This window comes from Grus americana, chromosome 8 (genome assembly GCF_028858705.1).
Source record: "Grus americana isolate bGruAme1 chromosome 8, bGruAme1.mat, whole genome shotgun sequence".
Classification (NCBI taxonomy): domain Eukaryota; kingdom Metazoa; phylum Chordata; class Aves; order Gruiformes; family Gruidae; genus Grus; species Grus americana.
In genome coordinates, this window is record NC_072859.1 from 18,105,939 (window position 1) to 18,125,581 (window position 19,643).

At 36.8% G+C, this 19,643-nt stretch overlaps 1 protein-coding gene across 20 annotated transcripts in view; it reads left to right on the forward strand.

Annotated features, from left to right (window-relative positions):
* The window catches only part of ZNF644 (zinc finger protein 644), an 83,946-nt gene that overhangs the window by 53,935 nt on the left and 10,368 nt on the right, over positions 1-19,643 (forward strand). For 11 of the 20 annotated variants that reach the window (XM_054833166.1, XM_054833168.1, XM_054833167.1 and 8 more), the window contains 3 exons: positions 9,645-9,750; positions 11,023-14,066; positions 14,255-14,860. In XM_054833166.1, the coding sequence (XP_054689141.1) occupies positions 11,054-14,066; positions 14,255-14,860 (3,619 nt within the window). In that variant the 5' untranslated portion in view covers positions 9,645-9,750; positions 11,023-11,053. The other 9 variants (XM_054833173.1, XM_054833169.1, XM_054833175.1 and 6 more) reach the window with 7 other exon arrangements.

Consider the following 19,643-nt stretch of genomic DNA (forward strand, 5'->3'; position numbering starts at 1 on the left):
AGTGAATGTACTTTATCTCAATAACCATAGTCTTTATTCTTAGATTTTTCTGACTTCCAGATTGCATCTTCTGAGCTCCACGGGAGGACCTATCTTGTTTTAAATATAGGGGAAGGTTAGGAAAAAAATAATCTTGGTCTCATTGTGTCAACAGTATAATGGGTCACACTTCTGTGTAACGAGAGGTTACAGAAGGTAGATGCTTGTGCTGAATTTCCCTGTAACAGTGTGTAGGGTGAGGTCAGATTTTAAACATTTGACATATTTGGCAAAACCAGACTTCCTTCCAGAAACTGTCTTGAATATCTTTAGTATTACTTTACCTAAAAGTAGAGGATGTAATAAATTAATAACAGCACCACAGATGTTGAAGAAGGATAGGTTATATACTGAATTCTGCACTGGATGAATTTGCATATGTGGGATTTGTGTTTCTTTGGCTCAGGCAGGAATCTCATACAATTTTCATCTTGTTCATATTATGCTGGTAACATGAAATTGAGTTTTCTGCCATTAAATTGCTTATGGTGATGACACTTTTAAAAACAAACAAACAAAACCCAGTTATTAGGGGAGTGACCTCATCTTTTCTTGTCACTTGGAATTACGAGTTTTGTCTGTTCATCTGGTCACGTATAGAGTTATATATCTTCGGGTCTTTTAAAAGTTCTTATTTCATATGTTCATCGGTAAGGAGAACAACTTTATCCGCATTTTTAAGAATTTTAGTCTTAATCTAAAAAGGTATGAGATGGGGTTTTTTCCCTTACCTGGCACTGTTACTTGCAATCTTTCTAGCTTTTTAACCCTTGATCACTGAAAGAATATAGAGGATAATGACAGCCACTTTGCTGGTAAGGATGAGTGAGTATCACTAATGTAACGTGTTACACTAAGGTTCTAGATTAAATGAGTAAAAGCAGAGTGTTCATTTCAGGTAGTCCTTTTATAATTGGGAAAGATAACATGCTTTAGGAGTTAAGAAATCTCTCTACTTTAGCAGGAGAGACAATCTTAAATTTGTGATACTATTAAACTATGTACAGCAAATAGTTATCAGCCAAAAAAAAAAAAAAAAGGCAAAAAGCATGGGAAATTGCTAGATGTGTTTCAGGTCATGCTGGATAAAAAGAACTACAACTTTTATTTAATTAAATAGAAAATAAGGTCAGAATTTTTCCAAAGCTGAAAGGTGTGTCATGTTCAAAGATCTCTCTCAATAAAATTGGGTTAAAGTGTTCTTAATGGTGTCTTTAAGAAAGTTGTATGGTAAATCCATTATGCAGCATCCTGTTGTTGCCATGCAAGTTTTCATCTGTAGGACGGACACTTCGGGACTAGTTCATGCAGGTATCTAACAATATAGTTCAATGAACCTGAGAAATATTCCTGTAAAAATAGTCAGATATACCTGACTTCTAAAAATCCTTCCCAGTCTGGTTGTGATCTTTGCAAACTAACAAAAGTACATTGAATAGCTTAGCCAAATAATAAGCTGGATGCGTATACCTTAAGAGGTCTTTTGCTTCCATGGCACATGGAAGATAAGGAGGTGATTGGTGACAGCCAACACGGCTTCACTAAGGGCAAATCGTGCCTGACAAACTTGGTGGCCTTTTATGATGGGGTTACAGTGTCGGTGGATAAGGGAAGGGCAGCTGACGTCATCTACCTGGACTTGTGCAAGGCATTTGACACTGTCCCGCACAACATCCTTGTCTCTAAATTGGAGAGACATGGATTTGATGGATGGACCACTCGGCGGATAAGGAATTGGCTGGATGGTCGCACTCAAAGACTTGTGGTCAACGGCTCAGTGTCCAAGTGGAGAACGGTGATGAGTGGTGTCCCTCAGGGGTCGGTACTGGGACCAGCAGTGTTCAACATCTTTGTCAGCAACATGGACAATGGGATCGAGTGCACCCTCAGCAAGTTTGCCGACAACACCAAGCTGTGTGGTGGGGTCGACACGCTGGAGGGAAGGGATGCCATCCAGGGGGACCTTGACAGGCTGGAGAGGTGGGCCCGTGCAAACTGCATGAAGTTCAAGAAGGCCAAGTGCAAGGTCATGCATGTGGGTCAGTGCAATCCCAAGCACGACTATAGGCTGGGCGAGGAATGGATTGAAAGCAGCCCTGAGGAGAAGGACTTGGGAGTATTGATTGATGAGAAGCTCAACATGAGCCAGCAGTGTGCACTCGCAGCACAGAAAGCCAACCGTGTCCTGGGCTGCATCAAAAGCGGCGTGACCAGCAGGTCAAGGGAGGTGATCCTGCCCCTCTACTCTGCTCTTGTGAGAGCCCACCTGGAGTACTGCATCCAGCTCTGGGGGCCCCAGTACAGGAGAGACATGGAGCTGTTGGATTGAGTCCAGAGGAGGGCCACGAAGCTGATCAGAGGGCTGGAGCACCTCTCCTGTGAGGACAGGCTGAGAGAGTTGGCATTGTTCAGCCTGGAGAAAAGGTAGCTCCAGGGAGATCTAATTGTGGCTTACCAGTACCTGAAGGGGCCTACAGGAAAGATGGTGAAGGGACTGTTCATAAGGGAGTGTAGTGACAGAATAAGGGGTAATGGGTTTAAGCTGAAGGAGGGTCGATTTAGATTAGATGTTGGAAAGAAATTCTTTACTGTGAGGGTGGTGAGGCACTGGAACAGGTTGCCCAGAGAGGTTGTGGAGGCCCCCTCCCTGGAAGTGTTCAAGGCCAGGTTGGATGGGGCTTTGGGCAACGTGGTCTAGTGGAGGGTGTCCCTGCCCGCAGCAGGGGGGTTGGAACTAGATGATCTTTGAGGTCCCTTCCAACCCAAACCATTCTATGATTCAGTTATTGAATTCGCCTTTCTCTGAAATTTGGGATTATACTGAAAATAAGACTTCTGTGGCCGTGTAGTTGTAATCATTGGGGATTTGTCTAGAGTTATGGAAAACAGCTAATTATCAGGGTCGGTTCATTGATATTTATTGGATTTGTATTGGAAGAAAGGGTTCTTTACCCAGCTGCTCACAGAAGGTGTCTTAACAAAAGACCAAATTGTAGGAAAAACCTTTGTTTTAAATTGCAAGTCAGTTTTAGATTTGGATATGAAAGTTCTGTAGGTTCTGCTTTGATTAATTTTAAATGTCTTTTGTGTTAGCTCATATTTGGCAGCTGGGGAAACATTTTCAGTTCTGTGTGCTCTACACATGGGGAATAATTAGATTTGCATACAGAATTTCACCACCACTTGGTGGCAGTACTTGGCTTCAAAAGGACTTGTTTCCGAGCAGATGAAGTGACTGATTCTGTAAAACTATAGGTTAAGGGGGAATAGATTTGTTTTAAAATTTCTAAAAGTTAGTGATATGCTTTAGAAATGAAAGTACTTTTTATTTAACCTACTGGAAGGATTTGCACTTGTATGTCTCTCTGGAAAATCTAGCTATCATGTCTAATATGTAATTTAGAGTATTTCTTGTGTTAATACAGCACTCTCAGAAGATGTATTTAACGTTCCCCAGTTGAATTATTTTAGCATTTACTTCTAGCATTTTACTTCAATTGAGTAGTATACTTCAAGTAATTTTAGAAGATAAAATTTGCTTCATTATAGTGTTCTTCATAATGTTGTCTTTTGCAGTTAAATAGATAACTGCTGCCTTTTTTGCCTTCTGAAATGTTCTCTGCATTTTCACTTTTTTATTTATTGATATAAATTTTAGGAAAAGATTCCCCAGTAGATTTTACTGTCAACAAAGCTAGTAAAAGTTTGTGCCCTTGCTCATAGTTGTTGCTGGGTGCCAGCCTTTTAAAGTGGATAATGAAATTGTTGATTAAGTGTGAAAGAAGGAATGTGGGGGCGTGGAGGAAGGCAGGAGTTATTTAAATTGGCTTTGCTGCAAAGAAAAGCATCATTCCGATGTGTAGCACAGTAATTTGACAGCGTATGTCTCTGAGACTATTTTGTCCTCTCTGCAAGCCAAAATCTTCTGCAGTCACAGTAGATCTTTCATTTTAGTATTATCCCCCATGTAAGGACAGTGAGACTAGAGCCTGGAAGAATGCAGGTACTTTCCTAAACATCTGCTCTTTGTGAAATGTCTCAGTCGCTGTGACTGGAGTTACAGCAGCATTGCTGGAGGGAGTGGGTTCTGTGAGGAGGAAATGTTGTCATTGTCTTGCCTGAAAAGCCGACACTGAGAGTCAGCAACCTTAGGCCCCTCTAAGGTGTGACATATCAAAAAGACATCGAAGTAAATTGTGGCATAAAAAAGGGATTCATGCTGTGGAAAGTCCTAAATTCTAGAAACACTAATAGAAAATGAGGTGGGACTTGGGAAATGCGTGTTTATAAACTTGAGTGTGATAATATTTTTAGTGAGAGAACTCTGGAAAACAGTAACACTGGAAGGGAGAGGGGCGTCAAATTATAGTTTTGCTGTGAGTATGTCCTACATAACTTAGGATAGAGAGAAGGCGTTTTTGCTGTATACCTGATTATTTTTGTGTAATTTTCTTAAGTTGCCAGAATGATAAATCTGAAGTTAGTGGTTGGAAACTTTTTAAAATTAAAATACTCTCATGTATTGCTGATATTTTGAAATGAAAGAAGTGGATAGTCTGAGCATATGGATCACAACCCTTAATTTTTTGGCAGCCTGATAAGAATATTGTCTCACAAGAAGGATGGGAGTAGGGCTTTTATTTATAGACTGTAATGAGGAAAAACTTAGTTGTTTTGTAAAGCTGATGGTTAATAAAATAAACCATTGCATTGTGTCTAGGTAAAAGCAACTTTTGGTACCATACCTGAGGCTTAAGAATAAATAGATTTGACTGAAAAACACAGGTACTGGTGATGAAAGAGATGAACAGTATTTTTACAAACATTTTGTTTCTTTAGAGAGAAAAAAGGTGTGAGCATGTGAGATTGACATAAAGGAAAATAATTTATCTGTGCATGTAAAAGTACGTAAAGGAACAGTTTTGGAGAGAAACTGTATTATCACAGAGCATTAAGTCTGTATTTTTCAAACTTCTCTGTCTCTTAGTGGAATGCTGCTAGTCATTACCATGTATGTCTGCATTTAGGAAAATTCAGTATTTGTTTGTAGTTCTCATCTTTAGTAGAACTAATGGCAGTACAATTCAAACTAGATCATACCACTAACAACCCAAACCAGACAAAGAGGTGCAGGAGCGTGGAGACTTAAGTACTTGGCTGTCCTCTGTGAACAGGGTTGTGGAGGGCTGGGAGCATTTATGGAAGCCTGTGGAGTTGCCAGACAACGTGTGACTGTTCTTGTTACCAGATTCAAAATCTTGTTTTTCTGTACTGGCTAGGTATCTTTTAGAAATACCTAATTCACTTTGGAAACTCTCTACCAATGAAACCATCTTAAACTACTGCATTAGCACTTAAAACTGGAAGAGTATTTTTTTAAAGTCATAACATTTGATTCTTCTGACACTTAAATTGTATTGTCATTTGTGTTATTGACTTTACTATTGAATTTTAGCATGATGCGCCCCATTGTGACAAACTGGTTTATTTTCCCAAGCAAATCAATATTAGAGGAATAAGATTAGGAATGGTCGGTGGCAGTAATGGTATTCTCTTCTATGACTTCTGAATTGTAAGATGGTCATTCTTCAGTTGTGCACTGTTTCCTTTCACATGCGAGATGTTAAAATATCACTCTTAAAGATTTTAGACCAGAAATCAAGTTTCTGAAATATTAACATTTGTAAAGAAACAAGTTTTTTCCTTACAACATTACTCACAGCTTTGAAGAAGTTGTTTCATTAGAAACAAAATTTCAGGTAAACAAACTTTCTGAAAAAGGTGTGCTTCAGGTTTGATGTTCCCAGTACAATCTTAATGAAAAGACGGGCTGCTTTTGTGTGATGAGTCCTCTATAAAAAAATTGACGTTTGCTGTGATTAAATTAAAAGGATAGACTGTGTAATGGGGCAAAATGGAAGGAGGCATCTCTTTGGTCCTGTGCCATGATGTATTTAAGTTCTCTCTGGTCTGTTGTTGCCTAAAAATCTGTGACTTTGGTTCCATCTTTAATACCGTCTGTCATTTGAGAAAACTATGACAGGAATGCCTGTGGATAAAATGATAGATTTTGTTAGTTTTCTCTATTTACATAAGAACATATTGAAGAAAAACCTAAATGGGAACAGTATAAACCTGAAACACCTTTCCTATCTCTTGAATATTTGAATAATCCCTTGAGTGTCCTGGTTAATCACAAATCTGCTTAAAGAACTTGATTTATGAGGAGTTACTTAGCACAGGACAAGTACATTTTTGCCTTCATTACAGCACTGCTGAAATACTTTGTTTCTTCAGTTACTTTAACTAGGCTGAGTAAATTCAGTCCATTTAGGAGATGACTTCTAAGGTTTTGTGCCACTTAGTAGCTGCTCTGTATTTTTAACTCATTGGCTTATATTTATGAATTTAATGAGAAAGTTTCTATTAAAACACATAAAAACACTTCATGCTTTTCACAAACTCAACCAAATTCTTGGATCTTAATTTTTCAGCTCCAATGTGCTTTCAAGGCTGTTGTAAACACTTGTAAAATAAAGTGGGTTTTGTAACAGAAACTGACAAATCTCTAACTACAACTACTAGTAGACAACAACATAGTACACTTACTACTGCAGTGTAAGCTTTAATGAAGTAGTATTGCATGAAGGCAGTGCTCTTAATTTGGTGTGTTGTCATTATGAAATAAGAACTTGGAAGTGTCGTAAACCTACAGATAATAAATACAATTAATAATGTACATAGAACAATGGAATTAAGTACATTCCTATCAAAAAGAATTATTAATGAACAGAAAGTGGACAGCATAGATCTGATGACAGGAAGGTTGCGTCTAACCTGAATTACTGAGTGACCTAGGAAGCTTGCTCAGAGGGATTACTGAATAATTATGTTAATATGCAATTATCACCTCATTTCTTCTGTAGTAACCTCAAGATGTAGTGTAGTAAGGGTGTTATAGCAAGTGCTGATAGTTTGCAAAAATACTGATGTTCAAGATTTCTGAGACAATAAGATTACCTTAAGGCATTTAAATGATGATCTGTCAGCTTGAAGATAAATCTGACCTTAGACTTTTTTAATGCTTAGACTATCTGGCCACAGGCAATCATATCTGCAGAACTTGTTATGATTTTAAAAACTGATATTTTATGAAGAAAAACAATATTAAAACTATGTAAATTTAAAGGTACTTAATTAAATAGGGATGGAATGTGGCTTGGTTGGCTAAGTAATTGGTTGTTTTCTACTTTTGAGTATTAAATAACTCCTATATAAGAAATAGCATATCATGTAAACTAGGAATAACACTGTTAACTGCACTACAGTCATTCTAGGCTTACCTGAAATAATTGAATTTGGCTTAGGTTTTAGAAAAAATGTTTCAAATGTATGAGCCTGGGATTGTGTATGCTTGTGTGGAGTTTTTGAGCATTGCCATTTTTACACTTCAGTATCTCCTAGGTATATCGCACTATGTGCTTAAATAAAAATTACCTGAACTGTACAGTGCTTGCCTTGGTAGCACTATTTGCAGAAAAATTAAAGTTTGATCTCAGTATTTAAATTTTCGAATACACTAAGTAAGAATTAATTACTGTATATTTTAATGATTAATAATTTGTGTATTTCTGATACAGTATGGAGAAGATAATTTTAAAACTATGATGGAAATATGCAAAGAATATTGCATAGCTTTGGTTACATCTTAGTTATTCTCCCCCCTCCCCCGAGTGTTCAGATTAGGTAGTGTTTCAATTTGGGTGTTGTACTTTCTGAATGGTACAAATGAGATGATAACGTTTCCTCAAAACCAATGGCATTATGTGGAATGTTTTCTTGTCTAGTTACACCTGTCCTTGTTCTTGCATAAATTTCTACACATGGAGTAGATAATATAAATGAAGTGTTGTGTCTTGGCTCAGTGTCATCACAAGACTCTAAATTACTGTAATTTAAAAAGATATTTTATGTTTTCTTTAATACCGTGCTGTTAAAACTGCTGACTTTCTTCTTGTCCTGCACATAATACAGTGAATTGTACCACCCTGATAGCTGGAAAAAATGTGATAATTAGCAGAAAATTATTAGAATGTAACAATGATATTATTGATACAGTAAGCATTTCAGGCTTGATTCAAAGGCTGAAATCTGTAGGGACAGCTGTATTACCATAGAAGACTTCTAATCAGATCCATATGGAATAGCTCACAATCTCCATAAATACACGATATGGAGTCTCTTACAAGATTGCACAGTGTAATGTTTCAGATATTGCTCATGATAACTCTGAAGAGAGTCTCAGTTTAAATTGATGATATGGTGCCCTAGCCACCTTTTTAACTTAAGCTTTAGCACGAATATTTAGTGTCAGTATGGTTTTGTATGTAGAGCAACATGGTTTTGTCTTCATCACATAAACCTGTGAAAAGTTTTCAGGAGCCATTCTGTTAATGAGGGTTGCAATCTCCAAGCAGGCACGATATTCTCAGTTTGCCTCCCCACTGTTTGGGGCGTACTGATGAAGTTGCTTTAAATGGAAAGCGTCTGTTCTTCCTCTGAACCCCTCACACCAGAACAGATGGGTGGAACTTGGAACATGGAAGGTTTTACCTCAGAGGTGGTAACAGTGAAGCCACTCATTAACACTGAATTTACCACTTCGTTAGCAACATCGCTTCCTGTTGAGAAAAGCTAATATCGGCTCTCAGATTGACTGAGCATACATTTGTCTACCTCTGCAGTAATAAAATGAGGAAAGTGCACATCTTTCCGGCAAAATTGGCTTACTAAATTTCTTCTAAACTTTTTGTCAACATTTCTGTACTCTGCTGCCTGATCCTGTATGAAGCTTACACTCTTCGGCTGTAAAATTGTTGGAGCTGTTGTGCGTCCTTGGAGCCTTCACTTCTTTTAATTGACTTTTGCATTACTGATTCTCAGAGCATGTTTGCACTGCCCATTTCTAACTTGCATATGTGATTGTAAAGACTCCTGCTGGGTGGTGCATTATCACCATTTTAGGGTGATAGGTTTGAATGTGATCTTATTGGAAGTCTTTATTATGATGGAAAATGACCCATCCCAAAACAGCAAAGAAATGCAAAAATGGGAAGATGAGAAACTGGGGTGTCTAGTAGAATATTTGCATAAGGGTATGTTATAGATAAATAATACAATAAAATATTTCATACACTTTAAGCATTTATTATGTGTCTGACGAGTGTTGCTGTATTTCTAAATTGGCTAGTTCAGTGATTGAGTAACAAAGGAAATTGTTTTTTTAATGGCAAATTTTTTTCATTATATTGGTACTCCAAATATAGTTACTTTTCTCTTCAAAATAGTAAATAAGTTGTATTACATCAAGATTTGTTTTTACAAACTTAAAGGAGGTTAAAGTATTTGTTTTGTCCTTTTGCCGATTTGAAACAAAAGAAGCACAATAACAGAGAATTTCCATGAGGCCTTAGCTAGCTTTAAATTGTGTGGGTAGCTATCATAATACTGAATTGAAAAACTGATGGAAATACTGGACTGATTTTAGAGTGTGACGTATAAAGATGAAAGTGGTGTCGTTTAACCAGCTTGTTTTCTCTCCTTAGGAAAAAAGGATGTCAAGCATGGTCTTCCTTGATTTCGATGAAGGACCATTGCAGGGAGCCATGGATGTTAGTTGTGAGTTATAACATCTTAATTCAAAGAGTCTAGGTAATGACTCCTTTTAATTGAGCTCTATTCAAAATGTTAATTAGTAACTGAAACTAAGTATGTGATGGCAGGAATCAAATCTCCCAAAAGATCAAAGTGAATAGTACTCTTTAAGGGTAAAATATGTGATTTCTATAAAATATAGATAGATGTTTCCAGCTCCTAGATGAGTGTTTTAATGCCTTATGCTTTCTGTGTTCTGAGGACCCATGTAAGAGGTAAATGCCAGGGTAGGCTTAAGTTCACAGTCCTGTTTATTGCACACTGATTTTCATGTGCAGGGCACTCATTTGTGCTCAGTAAGCATTGGGTAGATGATTTTGTGTATGAATGTCGCTTGTAGAAAGACATGGTTATGTACACAAGGCCTCCCAGAGGCAATTAATATGTAGTAGTTCTCTGTTCTAGTAAATACTATTATTGTCATGCTCTGGATTCAACATGGTGATTTCCTCTGGTAGGTAAATCCTACTTAAAAGTTTCTTTTTAATTGTGGGGTTTTTCCACCTTTGAAAAGATGCGATTTTATTTGCTTATTTAAAATGGCCTTATAACATAAGCAGGATCCGATTTATTTATGTTAAAGCAAGTACAGTCCTTTTGTAAGAAGGGAATGGGAAGACATTTAATTTCTTCAGTGAGTTGGATCCTTTGCTATGTCTGTTGGTAATCAGATGTTCAAAATCAGCTTGGTTGTGTTTTCTCCTTTAATACCAAAGTAAATATTTCTGCAAGCTTCTGCATAACATCAGGTCACTTGTATACAAACACTTTTTTCATAGTGATACCTTGAGATAGGTAAAGATTATTTTTTTTTTTCCTAGGTGCTACAGGGAAGTATGGGTTTAAAAAAAAAAAATCACTAAAATGAATAGCAGATGTCTGGGTAGCCTTTACTCCTAACTTGTTTTACTTCCAGAAAACAATTAAAGATAAACTCTGTGTACAATGTATTAGCACAGTTTTTGACAATCTCATTTCCCCCATCTTGCTTTTGTGTAGGTGCTCAGCCTTTTTTGAACTGGGATGGATACTGGGCAGTGACTAGTTTGCTGTATGGTCATTAATATAGCAAAAAAGTATAATTTTTTTAAATGGCTTCATTGATTAATTTTAAACATGTCTTGAATAAAAAAATACATTTTTAACAAGTTCAAAAAATATTTTTAGATTTCAGTGTGAAGACGGATGATCCTGAAGAAAACTGTAAATTAAAATTGCCATTATTTATTTCTGTGATTGCCTGATTCTTTTCTTGTTTGTTTTTTTTAGTATAAATGTACTTAATGGACAGACCAGCAATATGGATGATTTAGAGATAAATACTGACATCACTGGTGCTAAAGAAGAAGAAATCCTATGTGATGATAATTTCATATCTGAGGAAGAAGGTGGCATTCCTAAACCACAAGAGAGCGACACGTCATTTCAGAAGAACAATACATTGACTTTGCCTGAGGAGCTATCGAGGGACAGATCTGAAAAAGCCTTAAGTGGAGGCCAGACTTCTCTATTTATACACACTGGTGCTCCTACTGTTTCTAGTGAAAACTTTATCTTGTCTAGAGGAACTGCTGTTAATGGACCAGTTTCACACTCCACCTCAACTAAGACTTCCATTATGAATAAAGGCAGTGTTTCATTAACCACTGGACAGCCTGTAGGTCATCACACAGATTCCTGCTCAACTTTGACAGTGGTTCATGATCTTCAGCTGCCTGCAAAGAGTACAACACAGAAATCAAATCAGCACCAAGTTTTATTTTTGTTACCTGATGTAGCACATGCTAAGAACCTGACTCATTCCATTAAAAATCTACCTACCTCTGCTTCAATTGGTTGTGATTCACAGAAATCAGTAGGAAATAGTGTAGATAGCACTTTAGTAGGCCAAGTAGAAGTTTGTGAGGATGATAAAAATTTACTAGTAAAAGATGATTGTGTTGATACATTAACAGGCATTTCCTCAGGTACAGTTGGTTTCAGATCGGGATGTGATCCCAGCTGGGATCCACAAAAAGAGTTTATACAGTTTCTTATGACAAATGAAGAAACAATAGAGAAGTCTCCTATCCACTGTAAAGTAGGCTTAGAAAAAAAGCGGAAAAGGAAAATGGATGTTAGTAAAATAACACGCTATACTGAAGACTGTTTTGGTGATACCAGTTGTATTCCTAGTAAATCAAAACTATTAAATGTTGATGACTTAGAGCAGAATGAGGACCTACAAATAGTAGAACCGCAAAAATATTCATTGAGTAAAGTAAAGCCTGAATCCACAGATGAAGAGCTGGAAGCTGTTGATGCTATCCAGCAGCTCATTTATAGTCCCACTAGTAACTGTGCAGACGATACTTCTCCTGTTCACACTAGCACTTTTCTTTCCAGTACTTTAAAAAATAAATGTGAACAGAATGATTCTGAATCGCCATCTACTTTCAGTACTGATGAACCATCATTTTATCCCTGTACAAAGTGCAATGTGAATTTTCGGGAGAAGAAACATCTGCATAGGCATATGATGTACCATTTAGATGGGAACAGTCATTTCCGACATCTCAATGTTCCCAGGCCATATGCATGTAGGGAATGTGGAAGGACATTTCGAGATCGTAATTCGCTTCTTAAACATATGATAATTCACCAAGAAAGAAGGCAGAAGCTGATGGAAGAAATCCGTGAGCTGAAAGAGCTTCAGGATGAGGGTAGGAGTGCACGGTTACAGTGCCCACAGTGTGTATTCGGTACCAATTGTCCCAAAACGTTTGTGCAGCATGCGAAGACCCATGAAAAAGATAAAAGATATTATTGCTGTGAGGAATGCAATTTCATGGCTGTGACAGAAAATGAACTGGAATGCCATCGAGGGATTGCTCATGGAGCGGTAGTCAAATGTTCAATTATTGGTAGCGACATGTCCCAGAGGAAAACACAGAAAAAGACATCCTTGAAAGATCCGTATTTAGGATCCTCAAAAAAATCATCGACGTATATGTGTAAGATGTGTCCATTTACTACTTCAGCTAGAAGCATTTTAAAAAAACACATGGAATATTTGCATCCAGCATCATGCATTGATCCCTTTGGTAGCCATCTTAGACTAGAAAAAAGAAAAGGCAGCATAATAGAAGAATCTTTAGATTTTGGTAGCAGGACAAAACAGTTGATGAAACAAGCTTCTACTTTTCCAAAGAACTCTGTTTTAAAACAGGACGTAAAAAGATCATTTGGCTCTACTTCACAGTCCAGTAACTTCACAAAACTTCACAAGAGACCCTACAGGATACAGAAGGCTCGGAAAAGCGTTTCACAGTCATCTGTAAGTGTGTGCAATCTAAATTCTACAAACAAGACCTTTTTGATTAGAAATAGCATTGAACAGAAACCTAAATGTTTTCATCAAGCAGCAAAGCAGAAAGCTAGTGTCAAAACAAGCAGTAATTATTTATATAGACACAAATATGAAAACTACAGGATGATTAAAAAATCTAGTGACTCTTATCCTTTGCATTTAAAAAAGGAAGAGTCCAACTCTGTCAGTTCTTTGCATTTATTTTCTTCTTCAAGTAGACCCCATAATAATAGTTTTGTCATGGATTCAAATAATCTTGATTGCAAAAGGGCAGAAGGCTGTAAAGATCGTAGGCATGTAGCTGTAAAAAGAGTGGTTAAAGAATCCAAGAGGGAAGGCTCTGTTACAGGAGATGATTTGGATTGCTATCCAGATTTTCTGCATAAAATGACTGTTGTTGTTTTACAGAAACTTAACTCTGCTGAAAAAAAAGACAGCTATGAAACGGAGGATGAAAGTTCATGGGATAATGTTGAACTATGTGATTACACTACACAGTCTGTGGAGGATGAAACTTACAGTGATATTAATCAGGAGCATGTAAACCTATTCCCCATATTCAAAGGTAAAATGGAAGATCATGAAGCTGGTGATAAATCTTCACTTAGTTATGAGCAGAATGATGGCTTTTATTTTGAGTATTATGAAGATGCTGAGGGTAGTAACTTCCTGCATGATCTGCATGATCCTCAGAATTTAGAAAATGTAGGATCAGCATTGCCAAAGCATAATTCAGTTTTCCATTGGACTGATTTGTCACTTGAAAAGAAGTCCTGCCCATACTGTCCAGCAACCTTTGAAACAGGTGTTGGATTGTCCAACCATGTCAGAGGACATCTTCACAGAGCTGGCCTAAGCTATGAAGCCCGTCATGTTGTTTCACCAGAACAGATAGCAACAAGTGACAAAATGCAACATTTTAAAAGAACTGGAACAGGAACCCCTGTTAAACGAGTTAGAAAAGGTAAGTAGTTTGTTGTTGTGGTTTTTTTAATTTGGGTATAAGGTAAAGGGAACAAAGGGATTTATTGAGCACTAAACAAGACTTGCTTTATCTTGTTGTAAAGCCTCTCTTCTTGTCCTTGTGATTTGCTATTGTAATGTTTACCTGTATATAATTGTCAAAACCTATGAAAATTATTTTCTTTCTAGCGATTGAGAAATCTGAAACTTCCTCTGAGCATACGTGTCAGCTCTGTGGAGGCTGGTTTGATACTAAAATTGGATTGTCTAATCATGTGCGAGGACACCTGAAGAGGCTTGGCAAAACCAAGTGGGACGCACACAAGTCTCCGATCTGTGTTCTGAATGAGATGATGCAAAATGAAGAGAAGTATGAAAAAATCCTAAAGGCTTTGAACAGTCGCCGCATTATTCCCAGACCGTTTGTTGCTCAGAAATTTGCATCAAATGATGACTTTTTATCTCAGAATGTTATACCTCTTGAAGCGTACCATAATGGCCTAAAGACTGAAGATACATCTGTGTCTGCATCGGAGGAAGAAGGGCTGAGTTTCCTAAATGAATGTGATGAAACAAAAGCAGTACTGCATGATGGGAAAAAAAATCAGTCACTCACACTGATAGAACTCCTGAAAAATAAGAGGTTAGGAGAAGAAAGGAATCCTGATATTTCTCCTCAAAAGATTCATAATCAAACTGCAAGAAAGAGGTTTGTTCAGAAATGTGTTCTTCCATTAAATGAAGACAGTCCATTGATGTATCAGCCACAAAAAATGGACTTGACTATGCAGTCAGGTAAGAAGATGTTTCTAGCTGTCTTGACAACATTTACAAAGAATCCTTTAATTCATAGAAAATGTACAAGGGCAGAGTACTTTATTTGGGATTCTGTTCATTTAATTCTTGTTTCATTTACAGAGGACACTGGCTGCAAGAGGTAGCACAGCAAATTTTTCTGACATGTCTTTGCTAAAGTGAAAAAAACCCCTTAGCAGCACTAAGGGGTTTTTGCATGGAACATAGTTCCTGTTCTGCATATGGCTGGGTAGACAATTTCGAAGCGGACACAAAATGAGTCTCAGTAAGGAAGAAGACACATCCTGCAATAACAAGTTGAAGTGTCTGTGCATATTTGGTAAACTAACAGTTCTGAAATGTTTGGGCTTGTAACCCTGTTTCTAGGCATTAAAACAGCTGATTTGGGAACTACTTTGTTTAAATCTTTGAGGTTTGTGCAAAGCAGCATTTGCTCAAACTAACAGAACTGTTGATACCATTATAAATGGATAATATTCCAAATTGGTGAATCACTGTCAACTAATTTTGATGGGCTTAGGCAAACATACTCTTACAACATAGATTAATTCTTGTTTCTTTCAAAATTGCGGCTGCTGTGAGAAATTGGTGCTTGCTTAGGGCCTGTCTATCCTGAGCGAAGACCTATGCTGGTTCAAGCTTTGTTGGAATACAGTTGTAGCCAGCAGGTTTCTAATGCACAGCCCCTGACTGATACGGACAGAGATTGCCCCTCCGTTAAGAATTGTGCTAATGAAACAATTCTATAATCAACTTCCTAGATACTCTGTATACTAATAGAGCAGGGTTTTAGAATGATGGTTTTAACCTACTTGTCACATAAGAGTCATTTCTAGTCTTGTGAATTCTTACAACATCCTTTTTAATGTGTATGTAGAGCTTGCATTTACCTGTTTCTTGTTTGGACGCTACCTTATAATGCTGCAGGATTCTTTAGACTGAGGAGCAGGATCTTATTTTTATACCCCTCACTTTTTTTGGTTCTGTTGGTTTTCTTGTTATTACCCAGTGCAGGTTAGTAAAACTGGCAGTGCCTAGTACTTTTTCACCTATATTCTTGTCTTCCTTTAAACAAATAAAACCAACAACAATCCAATGTTCTCAGAAGTTCTTTGTAGGGGACTACAAAAGTGTGGCAATCAATTTTGTAACAAAGGTGGCTTTCTAAAATGACATAGTAGAGGTGGAACAGAATTACATTTAATGTCTTCTGGACATCTGTGCTTGTCCCTTAAACCAGGAGATTGCTTAATAAAGGAAGTGTATCTTTGACAGGCTTAATGATTTGAAAAACAATGCTAAAGGAATAATAGCTTGCCAAACCTGACAGTGTGTATTGCTTTCTGTTTACTATTTACTGCTGAATACTAGGTAGCACCTCTTTGGTTGTGATGAACAACCAGGTAAAAATAAACATATGCTTGCATAGTACTAACAGTTACGAATGGGGCCCTATAATTGTCTTGTGGCTGAGGTAACAGAATTTGACAACTAATGCACTGTGCCAGTTGAGTTAATAAGAAAATATTTAACATCAAGTTGAAATTCTTCTGTTTTTCCTAAAAGGCACATATTTCTAATTCTGGTTTTAGCTTTTAAAAAGGTTTTTACCAACCAAGTGTTCTTCTTCTGTAACTTGCCTGAAAAAACAGCATGTCTTCTGTGGGCTGCTGGAGAATAGGATTCTTTCTTTCCTGCAAACAGAGGCTTTCCAACTGAGTAATTTTAGCTTTTTTGTTTATTCTTCTAATAATTTATTAGTAGAGAACTTGAAATATTAGTTGACCAAAACAATATATCTTTGGTAAAATAAAGGGAGAAACATTATGGTGAAGTTGTGCAGGGAATAAGTTATAATGGTTTCTTTGTCTGGTAAGTGAGGAGTTCAGTATTGTTTCACTGTTTTCCTGTGATAAATAGCATGTTGCTTTGTTGATCATTTATTTAGCACAAAGATTTTAGCAAAAAAACTTGAAATCATTAACTTTCATTATCAATTGCGCATCTAAAGTAATGAACAGAAAATGCACTGAACAAAATGTTTTGTCTAACAGCTGTTCAGTGGTGTGTTTTACCACCTTTTTCTCCGAGCCTTCAACAGCAGCCTAATTTAGTATTAAGCTCTTCAGTCATATGGGTAAAACACTTTTAATTACCACTTTGTCAACTAGACTTTTTAAGTTCTCTTTACTGGAAATGCTGCAAGCTCTGAAATTTCTCAACAGAATTGTGCTATTCAAATTGCAAGATTGTATTTTGGGATGAGAGCTTCATAATGTGGAGATCTGTAGGAACTTGATAGTAGGTATTAAATGCAGAGTAGCCTAATGGGCTCAAGTTGCCTCCTTTCTGTTCTTTTTCAAATAACATGGTTTGGCTTAAAGCACTACATGGAAAACTAATAACGGTTAACTTGGATCCTTCTAATATACTAAACAATTGCGTCAATGCAGTGAATATATTTTAAACCATCTTTATTGCAGAAAACTTTTTACAACGCTTTGAGATTTCATTTTTTGAAGAGAGAACTGGATTATAGTTTTCTTTTGAATGATAGGTATGCCTGTGAAGCTTAGAACGTGTGTGCATTGCAATACGACGTTTACAAGTGCTGTTAGCCTGTCCAACCACTTACGCGCTTATGCACGAAAGAAGAGTGCTGGACTTTTGACTGGGACAGGTATGTTTTGTTACAGATGTAAAAGCAAGTCTGTCTATGATACATTTTCTTCATCAGACTGGACAAAAGCATATGTTAATTCAAAATAATTTTGAAACTTCTGCTGGTAAACAATTTATTTGCCATAAAACTTCAGCAACTTGTAAAAAAAGGTATGTTGCTGTTGTCCACTCTCATGCCTGATTTTCATTCTTACTCATTTATTTTGGATCCAACACTTAAGGTATGTAAGCAAAACTAAGAGATGGTCGCTTAAATTCATTCTCCTACAATATCACAACTTCCAAACCAGCTAGTCGGCCTTCTAATGAAGTGTTTAAAAGTACCTCAAAAAGGAGAGAGGGGAAAAGAAAAAAAGAAAAAAAAAGGAAAAAAAAAACCCACACAACAAACCAACAAGTAATTTTTACAGTCTAGTACTAGTATATATAATAACAAAGAATACTGTAGTTGAAATAGAAAAAGCAAGTAAGCAAGTTATTTTACGGTTTGTGTATTTCTAACAACATACTGTATGTAGTTGGTTTCATTTCTTGTTTGGCTCACAACCCAAAAACTACCTGGTCTGACATGGAGTGAGTAATACAGCATTTGGCACTGCTATTAACGTTTTTTATTAAAACACACGTCGCTTTGAAATACCTCTAATATTCCATGTTTTGACTCATTTCCAGAGACCTGCAGTTTGCTTGGCTGTAGGCAATTTCTGAGTTTACTTGTATTATTGGTGAGATTAGTGGGACTTCGTGTGATCAACAGCAAATTGGGGAGCAGAGATGGAATACAGTGAGGAAAATTTGGAGATACAAAGTCTGAAATATTCAGTGATTAAGAAGGGCAACCATCAGTTTTCTGTGTCAACAAGCACAGACTTTTATATAATGCTTTGGGAAAATGCATAATCCTTTTTTTTTTTTAATCTGCAGATGTAATTCATTATGCTAAGAATGACAAATAAACTAAGTTTCAGGCTTTCTCTGCAGAAGGCTAAAAGACATATTTTTACAAACTTGGCCTGTGGCTGCCAGGTTTTATGTTATGCTAAATTATTGCTATAACAAAGTAGATTTAGAAGGAACTCATGCCTTTAGTGATTCTGAAAGATTTCATATTTACTCAGTAGAAAGATGACGGTAGTGGACTTCATTTACTACTGCTGTGGTTTGATTTTAGCCCTGCGGTAAGTTACTTTGCTTATATACCTACTGGTGAAATATTTTTCAATAGCTATATATTAAAGTTGCATGTTGAAATCTTAACAATAATTCATTGGAGGAGACACTGTGGCAAACAGGATAGTACACAGAGATTGGATCCTGGACAAGCTCCTGGTACCTAAAGTTCCCTTTTGCTAAGTGGGAAAAGTGAAGGTAGCTTGTTAAGGTGCTTTCAGGGATTTTTGTTTGTTTTCAAGTGTATTTTGCTGGCAAAGTAGTAACGTATTTATCAGAACGGTTGCCACTTTCTTTTAAAATAACTGAAAGCAAAGACTGAAAGACTCCTGAGTCTTGTATCACTGGCCCTAGAAGTTTGTTTAAAATTAGGTTAAAAACGAAGCTTAAAAGATCTTTTGATCTCAGAAGCTGGAGCTGAGACAGATAAATAGCCTGTACAATGTGGATAAAGGCTTTTCACTGAAACCAGTGACTTAGAGAAGCTTAAGTTCTAGCTGTAACATTATGCAACCAATGTATATTTGCATTAACTTAGTCATTACCATTAAAACTGTTGTAACTCTGCAAAGTTTGTAAACTTTGCTCATTGACTTTTCAGTCGAGCTATCTCAATGCAAGGCTTATAGACCAGAAAATATGTTTTTAAACAGTGGTTTTATAAAGTGATATTCCACTTTATTGTGAAGAGAATTATTGTAATGCAAGATTTCACTAGCACACGCTAGTTTTAAACTTTGCTGTGAGTGTCACTCTTGGGAAGATCTGAGTTTTTCTTCTTAAAAAGTGGTTGCACTTAAGAGCAATTCCAAGACATCTTCAGTTTGGCTTCAGCCTAGAACCTGTACGGAGACAGTGAGGATACATTTATACAGGTTCCTTCTGTTTTCATGAAGCTTTTCTTGTATCT